The sequence below is a fragment of the Haliaeetus albicilla genome, chromosome 24, assembly GCF_947461875.1.
Source record: "Haliaeetus albicilla chromosome 24, bHalAlb1.1, whole genome shotgun sequence".
NCBI classification, from domain to species: Eukaryota; Metazoa; Chordata; class Aves; order Accipitriformes; family Accipitridae; genus Haliaeetus; species Haliaeetus albicilla.
The window spans coordinates 24,522,981-24,535,052 of record NC_091506.1 but is presented as its reverse complement, the minus strand read 5'-3'; the positions used below and the strand labels follow the sequence as shown (position 1 = coordinate 24,535,052).

General features: G+C 47.7%; 1 protein-coding gene across 3 annotated transcripts in view; it reads left to right on the top strand.

Annotated features, from left to right (window-relative positions):
* The first annotated feature begins 6,359 nt into the window (after positions 1-6,359).
* Positions 6,360-12,072, top strand: part of FAM120A (family with sequence similarity 120 member A) — a 56,196-nt gene continuing 50,483 nt past the window's right edge. For 2 of the 3 annotated variants that reach the window (XM_069769868.1, XM_069769869.1), the window contains exon 1: positions 6,360-7,291. In XM_069769868.1, coding sequence (XP_069625969.1) covers positions 6,818-7,291 — 474 coding nt within the window. In that variant the 5' untranslated portion in view covers positions 6,360-6,817. The remainder of the gene's footprint in view (positions 7,292-12,072) is intronic. The other variant, XM_069769866.1, reaches the window with a different exon arrangement.

The window sequence follows — 12,072 nt, the reverse complement described above, 5'->3', positions numbered from 1 at the left end:
ATCTAGCTATAGTAATGTATTAGTATCTGTTTGTAATACTATTGATGCTCCTGTAAAAAGCGCTGTAGAATATACTTTAAATACTGGCTTTTTGTACATCTCACACAGCTATTCATTAATACCAAGGGAACAGCGTGCTACTGTTCCAGGTTTTTGAAGAACCAGTGCTATTGCTCTCCACCAGCTCCTGTTGCCTGCTTCATAATGCCTTTATTAGTTATGCTTTTACTCTTGAAAATTCAAATTTAGAACTGAAAATTTTCACGCTTTTGTTTTTTAAAAATAATTAAAGGCAGCGAATGGACCTGATGTAATCTGTATACTGTGTGCCACAGCTAAGTATCCACTGCTGTGAAAGCGCTGCTTGTTCTCTGAAAGGAGGAATTCTTTCAGACGGCGTCACTTGCCCCCTCCTCTGCGAGGCTGCTTTTCCCATACACTCAGAGGACTCGCTGCCAGTCATTTTCTTGCTCTAGAAGTTTTCTGGAGCAATATTGTCATTTACCCCATGTTTGTACAGGACCTAGCTCCTAACGGGTTGGCCTCTACGTACAATCAAAAATTTCGCATGTGAGTGTAGCAGTGGCTCCACTAAAGTACGATGGCTTTTTAATCATCTTTTCTTTGGATTGGTCCTTGGACTACATAGTGCTTCATCTTAACGTGGGCTTTCGTAGAATTTCTTTTCTCTTCCTCTGCCATTCACGTAGCAAGCAACGAGCTTTCAGATATGCCCCGTCTACAAAAGATTTCAGTGTTGGGCTGGCGTGTTTTACTAGTATTTGAATGGTCTAAAGAAATTATTTGGAAAGCAGCAGATGCCTTTGGAAAAGAGGGAGAGGAAAAAAATAGACTCGAAGAGGATATTAATGGGTCAACTAGCCCAAGAAAATAGAAAAAAGTGCAATTCAGAAGTGGTTGCCAACAAGCGGTCTTGTAATATCTGCCCAGGAAGATAACGCAGCCCCTCGTGATGCTGTTTTTGTGGCATTACGCCTTCACTCCCTCTCTCTGCATTCACCATTCTATACAAGAAACGTAAATTGTTGCCCAGTTCATTTAAATACAGTACACTTCCTAAACCTGCTTTTTTCAAACACACAAAATACGTATTGGTTCAGGAGGAACAAGAGGCCAGGTACTCGAAAATGTGATGCGGGGTTTGTCATAGCCACGACTCTTAGAATAGGTGCTCCAGGGGAGCCATTTGCTAGTGTTTTGCATTGGTAATTGTTAGTGATACTAAAAAAAAGTCTGTCTGCTGGATGACGGACAACACACCAAAACACAGGCCAACAACCATAATGGAGAAAGTATTACAAGGAGCTCACAGCAAAATTAAGATGCCAAGTGAAATTCCCAAATAATATGAAGACACTGAAAAAAGAGTCTTTGTTCCACCACTGGTGTCTTTGCTGGGCTTCTGCCCTGGTGTCAGCCATTTGGATTAGCCTCCTCTTCATGGGAAGCGATCAGGGACAGCGTACAGGAAACACTCTCAATGTGCAAGAACTGAAGAGGATTTAGCAATATTGGGAATGACTGACAGTTCTTAAATAACTTACTGCAATTAACAAAGGGCCAGAAATGTGAGAAGATCTCTGAAGAATTAATCAAGAATCAACAGCAGTTTGTCTTGACAGCAAAGAAGGCAGACGCATGAAATAAAACACCTTACGACAAAATGGCTTTTGCCTAAGTGTGAAAAATGGAATGAGGAAGAACACACTCTGGAAAAATCTGCATTCTGTTAAGGTAAATAAAAAAGTAGATGCCAGTAGGAGGGGAAAAAAAAGAAAAGACTTCTTCCTGTATGGTCACCACTGGGCAAGCGCAAGGAGAGCAGACTTCCTGAGAACCGGAATAGCACCCCTATCTTAGATGGGCAAAGAAGAAGTAGGATTTACTGTCAACTCTCACAAACCATTAAAGGTCTATTAGGCCAGCTCGTAAGGGAGAATGAAAAAAAAAACAAAAAATCAGTGCACTGCAGTTTCCTGTGCATCCCCTACAGCCTTTGCTAACAGTGCTCAACCAGTGGCTTAAGCTAAAAGAGACAGAGAGCTTGAGAAAGGCACAAATTCTACATGGCCGATGCAAGAACAGCACTGAAAAGCAAATTAAGATGCTGCAAAGCGATCCATCACCAAAATTCATAGCGGCCAGTGAGAAAGCGCAGAAGAATATTCTACTCTCTAGCACTAGTCTCCTGCAAAAAGTTCCTTGCTGTGGCAAAACAGAGCGGATACATACACGTACACAGACAACAGAAAAGGCTTGATACCAGCAAAAAGATGCAAGTCATATTCACCAGATATCAGTACAATTAGTTTCTCACAATTTGAAGTTATGGTGGAAGTTGAATTTTAAATTAATGCTTGATGGGGGAGAGCAGATCAGCTGAAACTAAAAACTTCAGCAAAGTCTTATTTGCAAAGATAAAGTTTTACAAAAGAAACTGTGGGAATTGATATCACCCAATTGCTGCTGGAAGAATAATATTCCTTCTTGTTGACTAAGAAAAAAATTAAGTGTTAGCAATAAATCTATTTAAGCTGACAAATCACCTATGGGTTTCTGCAATCTTACATCTTGCAGAAAGCTGAGAAAGGAAGAAGTTCCAGAAATAGGCTGAAACTCCTCTAAGAGCTGATGCTGATCGAGAGACTGATAAGCATTTAAATGACTCAGTTAGGTGTCTCCCATATACACGTTTTTTTGTCCTAAGAGGAAAATATTCCATCATAGGTATCACAGATATTTGAAAAAAGTTATTGTATGCTAAAGTGAGATGGTATTTGTAGATATTTTGGAAGGCTATAGAGAGATACCTGAACATTGAAATTCTTTAGTTGTATAAATTTTCTGTGTTTGTATATGGTTTAACTCCACCAACCTAAGATACAAGAAAGGGATGTCTCACCTGGTAGCAAGTACTATGATACAAAATTAGACCAAGACTACAATGAGTGACAAATTTTGTCCCCCAAAATTTTTAAAAAACTAAGTAATTCTTCTTCAATTTCTACTATTTTCGCAACTATTTTAGACTAAGTGGCAGGCATGCCTATAGCTTAAACAAGCAAACAAAGGAAATAACTTGAGACAACATATGTACTGAGGATGAAGGTAAATCAACCTGCAGAAGTGTCCCAGTACAATTTCCCTGGTTTTATATAAATCACATGAAGGTTCTGCAAGCTTCTGTAAGCAAAGTTGTTAATAAGTAGGTATGCAGGCAATACACCATAGGAGAAACAAGGGCCAGTTTCATTGCTGCATGCTATTTACCCCTACTACAGTCAAATGCTCCAGATGACAGGGAAGGGAAACAGGGCAGCTAATAATACTCATAGCTAACAGCAGAATGTTAACATTCATTCGAAGTTTATTTGCAAATGTCTGCATTTAAATTTAGTACCAAAATAATAAGACATATTTCACTTTGAGCACTGAAGTAACAACGCAGAAAAGTATCTCGCCCACAGGATGAACCCATGGCTGCTCACAGACCCAGCAGTAAGGAGGAGGACTGGGAGTTTTTCTCCTGCAGCAGCAAGAACTGGGAAGTTCTGGGGCAGCAGCTCCATGGTGAGACACACCAGGGTGAGAAAGGAGGAGAAGTATTAAGGGAAATTATGTGACGCAAGTGTTTCCCATGGATAATAGGCATATCAATTATTCCCAGGCAAACGTACCTATCAAGGTTACCGTGGATAGCCTATTCCACAGCCTACGTCCATATTCATCTCACAGTGGGACTAAGTTTCGTTAACAGAGGAATCAAGACTAAAATGATAACATTCATCTCTATGTTCTTGCCCTGACATGGTTATTCATTAGGAGTTCTTCCTAATGACTGTTCAGTTCCTTCCTTCTAGGGAGCCACTCCTAATTCTCTTCTATTCAGGTTGGATAATGAGTCACTGGCTTTAATGTTAATCTTTATTAACCCTTCCCTTACACAACCAACATCTAGTGTGAAATGTGTTGTGTCTCAGTGCTGAGAAAGCAAGCTCTTCAATGCGTTTTCCTCCATTGCGCCATTTTCTTATCTGCAGATAACCCGATGAATCGTGCAGGCTTTCTGCCCCTGGTTGATGAAAAAACACCTTGTCTTCATGCCTTTGGCTAGTCGCTCTTTAAGTCTATCTTAGTCTACCTGTTTTCCAGTGTAATTTTGCTGTCCCTAAATTACACTTTTTTCTGTTGCCTTCTTGTCTGGCCAAAGGTTTAGTTGCAGGAAAACAGCTATTTGTGTCAAATAAATAACTTCTTTAAGCACCTTGTTCCCCCTTCTGTTTTTCCTCTCTCTTCTGTTTTCTTTTGGGGAGGGAGGGTCATGCTTGTGGATGGGCACACAAGCCCAGCAGCATTCAGTTCTGCTGCGTCTACCTAACTCCAGGGGAAGTCTCAGGACGTTAACAGCCAGGCTTCTGGTGGCAGATGCTTTTGACTAGTTTTCCTTCTTAAACAACAACAAAACAAAACAAAACAAAACAAAACAAGTAAACTTAGGAGGTATTTTATTTATACATGACTTGCCATTCCTAAGACTGTTGAACCTAAATATCCTGTGAGACAATTAATGACTCAAGTGTTGAATTCTTCTTGCATCAACTATTGCTCACTTCTTAAGACTAATTAGAGAATGGCCTGTCCTGGTTTTGATCAAACTTTGTACTATTCGGTTAGAGCATTGAATACACGTAGGCATATCTGATCACCTGCTTTTTATGCACTTCAGGTATGGCAGAACTTGTTCTTTTGACCAAATTTTGGTGTGTTTCAGGCTATTTGGAATTCTGAAGTTCCTTCTCCTTGATCCTCTTTCCTTCTATTAGCACTGTTAGTCTACCACCACGTTTTGTGTGTCTTTCAAAGTGTTTTATTATTTTGATGTTATCGTAACATGTGCCTACTCTAGGAAGTCTAAGAGAAAAGTAGTTTGCAAAGAGATCAGACTATTTATTTAGGAAACCACACTCTCAGATTATTACCAACACAGATTTCTAGGAAGAAACATATATTTCTCATCGACTATGTCCTTAGCTTTTGCAGTCGTCTTTATTTCACCGTCCTTATTCTGTACCAGGTGGTCTCGAATAAACATCCACCCAGCCCTGCGTTAGCGCTGCACTGCCTGCGAGCGAACCAACCCACTCAAGAAATAGCTATTCCCCAGTGGGAATATTTACCGTAAGTGCCAATCCAGCCTGACTGAAGTCTCATTAGCAATACATCTTTTCCTGATTAATAAAGTATTAATGTAAATATACAGCATGTGCAGCTTGACGTTTTCTTGACACCTGCACAGCAGAGAACTACTCAGACGCTATGTTATTATTTCAGCGACAAACTGCATGCAACTTCTGAAGCTTGGACACAACCCTAATCTCGGCCTGCTAATGTCATCCGGCGGAACCTCAAGAAAGGTAATCCCTCACTGCCTGTGCAGAAAAGAACGGGGTTTTTTTCCCCAGTAGTTCAGGTTCATGCTCATTTACCAGTCACGACAAGAGCTCAGCTAGCCTGCGGATGGCAGGCCTCAAGGCGCAAGCAGCCGCTTTTAAATCTATTCAGGGCGCAAAGGCCATCCAGATCAGCTGCAAGCTCCACCGGCAGCAGTAAATACCGGGTTGCGGGCGAGGCCAGGAGAGCCTGTAATTATTATTTGCAAATAGCGGCCGTGACTGCCCTTTCCGTCAAGAGGGGAGGGAACGCTCAGAGCCGCTCCGAGAGCCCGGGCCCTGCGGCACCCCGCGCCCGGCCGAACGGCCCCGCGGGCGCTTCTGCTGTCAGCGGCCGCGCGGCCGGGGCCCTCGGAGCCGCGGGGCAACGACAGGCGCCCCGGGGCGCCGCTTCACCCGGCTCGGCCTCGCCATGGCGGCGGTCGCGCTGCGCTGCCCCGCCCCGGCCGCCGGCGGCAGCGGTGCCGAAGAGGAACGCCGCTGCCCGGCAACTCGCGGCCCGGCCCGGCCCGCCGCCACGGCGGCCCCCGGGGCCGGCGGCGGCGCCGCGGAGGCGGTGGCCAAGACGGCGAGGGGCGGCGGGCGAGCCGAGCTCGGCGCGGCCGGGCCCGAGCGGGCTCCCGCCGCCCCCCGCGCGGCCGCTCGCCTCCCTCCGCCACTCCCCCGCCGCCCCCCGAGCCCCCTCCCCTTCCCCGCCACCCGCTTCCGCCCGCGCTCCCGCGCATGCTTGGGTTATGCAACCGCCGCGGCGGGCGGGCTGCGCGGGCCCCGCCGCCCCAGTGCCGCAGGGCAGGGCAGGGCAGCGCGGGGGGCCGTGAGGGCGGCGGGCACCGGGGCCCGGGCCGGCGGCGGCGGCGCTCGGGGCGCGCTCTCCGCGCCCCCCCCCCCCCCTCCGCCGGCGCCCCGTGTGCGCGCCCCGCGCTGCCTGTGAGTGGCAGCGGCGGCCGCCGCCAAGTCCCGCCTGTTCCGCTCTCCCTGCCGCAGGCGGCGGCGGCGGCGGGTTGGCTTCCTGCGCGCTGTGCCGCTCCCCCTCCCCCCGGCAGTCGGAGCCGCAGCGGCAGCAGCCCGGATCCCCGAGCCATGGCTCTGTGAGAGCAGCACATGGCGGCCGCAGCAGCCATGAGCCCCCCACTAATCCATACAACTCCCCCCTGAACGGCCACCGACGGCAGCCAGCGCTCCCACCCGGCTCCACCGCTCCCACCGCCCACCCGCAACTACAGCCGCCGCCGCGCCGCCCGGCCCGAGCCCAGACCCCGCCGCCGCCGCTGCCGCCGCCGCCGCCGCCGCCGGGCCCCCGCTCGCCCGCCCGCCGCCGCCGCTGCCGCCGCCGCCCGGTCCTCACCATGGGAGTGCAGGGTTTCCAGGACTACATCGAGAAGCACTGCCCCAGCGCCGTGGTGCCCGTCGAGCTGCAGAAGCTGGCGCGGGGCAGCCTCGTGGGTGGGGGCCGCCAGCGGCCCCCCCAGACCCCGCTGCGCCTCCTCATCGACGCCGACAACTGCCTGCACCGGCTCTACGGCGGCTTCTACACGGACTGGGTGAGCGGCGGGCAGTGGAACCACATGCTGGGCTACCTGGCGGCCCTGGCCAAGGCCTGCTTCAACGGCAACATCGAGCTCTTCGTCTTCTTCAACGGCGCCCTGGAGAAGGCCCGGCTCCACGAGTGGGTGAAGCGCCAGGGCAACGAGCGCCAGACGGCGCAGCAGATCGTCAGCCACGTCCAGAACAAGGGCACCCCGCCGCCCAAGGTCTGGTTCCTGCCGCCCGTCTGCATGGCGCACTGCATCCGCCTGGCCCTCATCCGCTTCCACATCAAGGTGAGGAGGAGACGGGCCTCCCGCCCGTCCCGCGCCGCCCCAGCCCCCCCCGGGGGCCGCCAGCGCCCCCTCCCCGCCGCTCCCCTCTAACGGCGCCGCCGCTCTAAGATGGCACCGGGGGCTGCCCCGGGCCTTGCCGGTGCCCGGGCGGCGCGGGGGGGGGCACCCTGCCTCTCCCCTCAGCGCCTCAAAATGTCGTCGAGGCCCGCGGGGGCGGCCCGCGTTTCGGCGGCCTCAATCCCCGGGGGATTTGGCTATTTTTACGGCGCTGCCGGCCGCCCCGCCGCCCCGCGCAGGCCGGAGGCCTGCGCGGGGCGGCGGGGCGGCCGGCAGCGCCCAGGGCCTCCCGGATTCCCCTGGCTGTGAAGCCAGGCCCAGCAGCAGGGAGGTTTTTTGCCTCCATGTTCTTTCGGGGCCGCCGCTCCGTTGACTCAAAATGTCCCTTCTTGCCCAGGGCCCCCTCCGCTCGGGGGGGTGGCGAGGCTGGGACTTTGGTACGGCAGGTGAGTGGCCGAAAGCACCGTAGTCTCATTAATTGTTAAGGTGAAGGGGGGGAAAAAAGGGGGGGAAAAAAATGCAGTTTAGTTATCGAGCACGGCGGATCTGCAACAAGTTCCCTACTGAGGCGAGGTGTCTAAACTTGCGCTGGAGGTGAAATCGCTCGCTCCAAAATACAGAGAGGTTCCAGTTTCGCGTTTATGAAGGTGAGGGTTTTGCTCAGCATTGCCTAGATGTGTTAATGGGCTTTTGACCGAGTGTGGAATAATTAATTCATTCCTTACTCTGTAACGGCAAACACTTCCAGTTTGTGGGGGCAGGAGCACCGATCTGACAGTTCTTCATTTAAAGTTCTTATTTTAAGGGGCAGCTTCTGTTTTCTGATAACAGAAACAACACTCGAGGCGGGAGCTGGGGTCTGCGCTGATCTTGACCTGACACGAAGGCCACGATTTCAAAGGTTGCAGAACAGTAACGTGTCGCATCTCTCTGTACAGTGTCCGTGATTTACGATGGTTTCTGTTAAGCCGAGCGGTTGTGTATATTGAAACACAAGACGCTAGAAAAACAAGCCCTGGGATGAAGCTGCAATTTTAAGAGTTGCTTGCTTGCCTTCCCGCTAGGGAGGGAAGAGCAGTGGGAGTGGAGTGCATACTCGTAGACTTTATTATCGTAAATTACTTGTGTGTAGAGAAATATTATACAACCTTTAGAGTTGCACGCTTGATCACTTAGCAGCAGCTTAACGTTATCTGGCTTTTGTACTGCCCTTTTGGCGGATTAGAAAAATTCTGGCCAGGTTGCAGTCCTGGGGTAAAGATGATTCTCTGGAAGGAGCTCACCCAAAAGGTGACTTTGGGTGAAGTTTCTGCTAGTTCCGCCAATGGGGTGAGAGTTGCTGTTGCTCCCTCTTAGCACCCTGCTCGCTCGGCCAGACCCATCCTTGGAGGAAAGTGTTCCCCTCAGGTCCCACCTCGTCGAGCTGGTGTATACGCCACCCCGAGCAGGCAGCGGGCATTCAGCCCGGTCGGCAGTGGAAGTCCCACCCTGCGGGATTGGCCCGCTGGGGCCGAGCGCGGCCGGGGCCACCGCACCGGGCGAAGCGTGCGTGCAACAAACTGGAATTGGAGGCGAAGCTTGTTCTTGCAGGGTGCGTCGAGCTCCACCGAACATGCTGTCTTGGGCTTGGCGCTTGCTTAAAGTGAAGAGGTTATGGCTGTGTCTGCTGTAGTAATGTGTTTTCCTGGTCAGCGTAGAAGTGAAATCGTGTCCGTGTTTTGGATATGAATGATGATGGGAATTTGAATGATAGAAAAAACATCTTCTCATTTGAACTTCCCCCCCCCCCCCCCCCCTTTGTAACTAGGAAATACTTTTCTTTAAGCAAAAAGTTTTAGGGACTAAGCAGTGAAAGTATTTACCTTGATCTGGTTGAGGGTACATTATAAATCTTCCTTAATTTGTTATTAAGACTTAGAGATCATTAGTAAAAGCAATGAATGGAGTATATTAAAAGCAAAAAAAATTCTTAATGTATTCAACTGGATGCTTTAATGCAATATTGAAATGCACAGTACACAACAGGAAGCCAGCTGTTTTGATATTGATAGAAATTTGGTATTTGTGGCATGTTGAACTAGCTGTTAGTCTTTTAAATGCATTCTGTCTCAGACTTGGTTCGTTTCTGTTGAAGTACATTGCATCTGAATAAAGTTGCCACATTTGACAACAGTGTCACCTGTAGCACTTGTTTACGTTCAAGCTTAGCTGCAGCATTAGCTCCTTTATAGTTTCTCAGTAATAGGGCCTTATTCTTAATCTCTGGAAACAGTTTTAAGAGTGAGAGGACATGTCATACCGAGTCCCTTTTTTACTGTTTTAAAAACAGCCAAAACCAAACACAAACCCCCACAATTTTGGTGGGGAAGATTTGAGGGGTGGATATTTGTCTGCTTTAGGTTAGCACTGGGAGTTGGCAAGTGCTCATTACCAAATACTAATGTGTGTCTGGGGGAGAGTCTGTTGCTGTTAGGAATGTTCATATCAGTGAGCCATCGCTGTGCATGTCCAAACTGCACTGGTCCTCTGAATTGGTCAGCTGTCTTGGGGATGGGGAGGGTATCAGCAATTCCCATTTGATGCTTCATTTGTACAGCTGTTGAGAAACTGTGGATAGCTCTGTCGTTAATTGATTCATTTTCAGGTTAGGAAGTATATTTCATGGTTATAGTGGTAACATGCATAATACACATCAAAGATACTGCTGAACCTAAGTCACATTCTTTTTCTGCTTTTCTTCTTCTCTTAGACAATGTATTATCTTTCTAAATCTGCTTTGTTACCTATAACTATCTTTCTTTAAACCTTACCCCAGTTTTATTCATGTTCTCCCTCATGCTCACTTTTCAGCAACACTCCTGGTGGGCAAAGAGCAAATGCATCTTCAAGGAGTGATTTTTGTTTGTGTGTATGGGTGATTTTTTTTTAATTTACATATGCATAAGACAGTTGTGAAATTCTAGTGTTTTCTCACTTTGTTTTGAGAAGTTGGGTTTGAGAATACTGATTAACTTTAAATATGAAACTGATTTTCATATTTGCAGGAAACATGTGAGTCTTCAGTAGAAGGCTTCTGTGCCAAGCTAGGAACTGGCTACAAAATTGATCTATTTTGGTAATTAGAGGGGAGAAAAAGAGTAATGTCTTCCATCCAGAACAATTATAAATCACTTGCAGATGGTTTCAGCAGGATGTAAAAATAACAGGTTCCTCCAACTTATAACAAATACCCTATTGGTTCTTAGCTTAATTGTGACCTGGTATTTTTCTGTTTGGGGGAGAGGGGAATAAGTCTTAAAAGAAACTTGTATGCAAAGCAGGTTTGCTAAAATTTAAATACTTAAGCAGTGGAGATCTTAACATCTTTAATACTTTGGTGAGACTTTGTTTTGTTCTTAGTATCTAAACATGCATGTGCCTGTTTACTTGGGCAGGATTCTCTTTCTCTCTTTCTGATCCAGCACCATTACTGTTTACACAAGATTTAGACTTGAAAATGATTCCAAACTCCTGGCTGTGATTTCCCCCACGTCCCCCCTCCCTGGGTTGATTTTGAAGTGTGCGTGTTCCCTGGGTATAGTTGCATCTTCAGACTCTACTTTTGTGAGAGCTGTAAGCTGTTCCTCTGACTCTCATCCTATTAAGAGTTTTATGTTGCAGGTTTAACTGTACCTTGGTAAATACAGCTCTTTTCCCTGTGACAGTTCAATTATTTGAATGTGGATTCTACTATTACCTAAACATACTGCAGGTTCATGCTCATAGCTTGCTATGTCAGATAGCTCTATAAAATTGGGAGGGAGGGAACTGGAGGCTGTGGAGGTAGAGGAAATAGTTTATAGGAGATCAGAGCGGGCCACACACTGAGTTTTCTCTTGTATTATCTGCACACCCATGTCACACCTGCTGCAAAAAGAGTTCTTGCTTTGTTTTTTATAGATGATCTGTGCTTGTTGTGCATGGAAAGATGTTGATTTTAGATACATGTACATAACTTAAATCTATCTACTCAAGAAAAAAAGCATTTGGGGAATTTTCCTACTTTAAAACATGTAAAGGCTGGGGGGAATGGCGAAGCTAAAATTGCCTTCCTTGAGTTAGTAACTGTATAAATCTGATAACTTCAAGTTTTTCCAAAGATGTTCACAGTCTCTTCCAATTCTGTGTACAGCAGCCACACGTTATGCTAGGTGACAGTATTATTAGAAAAATGAACATGCTTGTTTTTCTCACAAACAAAAGTAAATTTCAAAAATACTCTGATACAGTCCATCAGGCATGTTTCTGAAGAAGTAACAATTTTCTTAAGACTGTAAGGTGGTAGCATTAGGAGTAGGGAGAGCTTAGCAAACTGGTTATTGATCATAGGAATATCTTGGAGAGTGAGGTGCTGGCTGTTCAGCTGCTCAGGATTTTGCTTGAAAGGGAACATCTTGTGAAGCTACATGGGAAAAGCAAAATTTTACATACCTCTCTGGAAGACTGTAATTCAATGTCAGGTTCAGAAAGTGTAAGGCATGAGAAGAGGGTCACTGTAAGCTTGCTGTTAAACAAAAACTCTTTGCTGAGAGGTAGATGACTGCGGGAGCGTTGGAGTGGGCTGTGGAGGTGTAGGACCCTCGCTCATGTTCTGCAGGGCTTTGGCTGTGGAGGAAATAAATAGCATCACTGCCACTAACACTGTAGTTATTCATGCGTACTGTGGAGGCTGAAGACTAATAGTT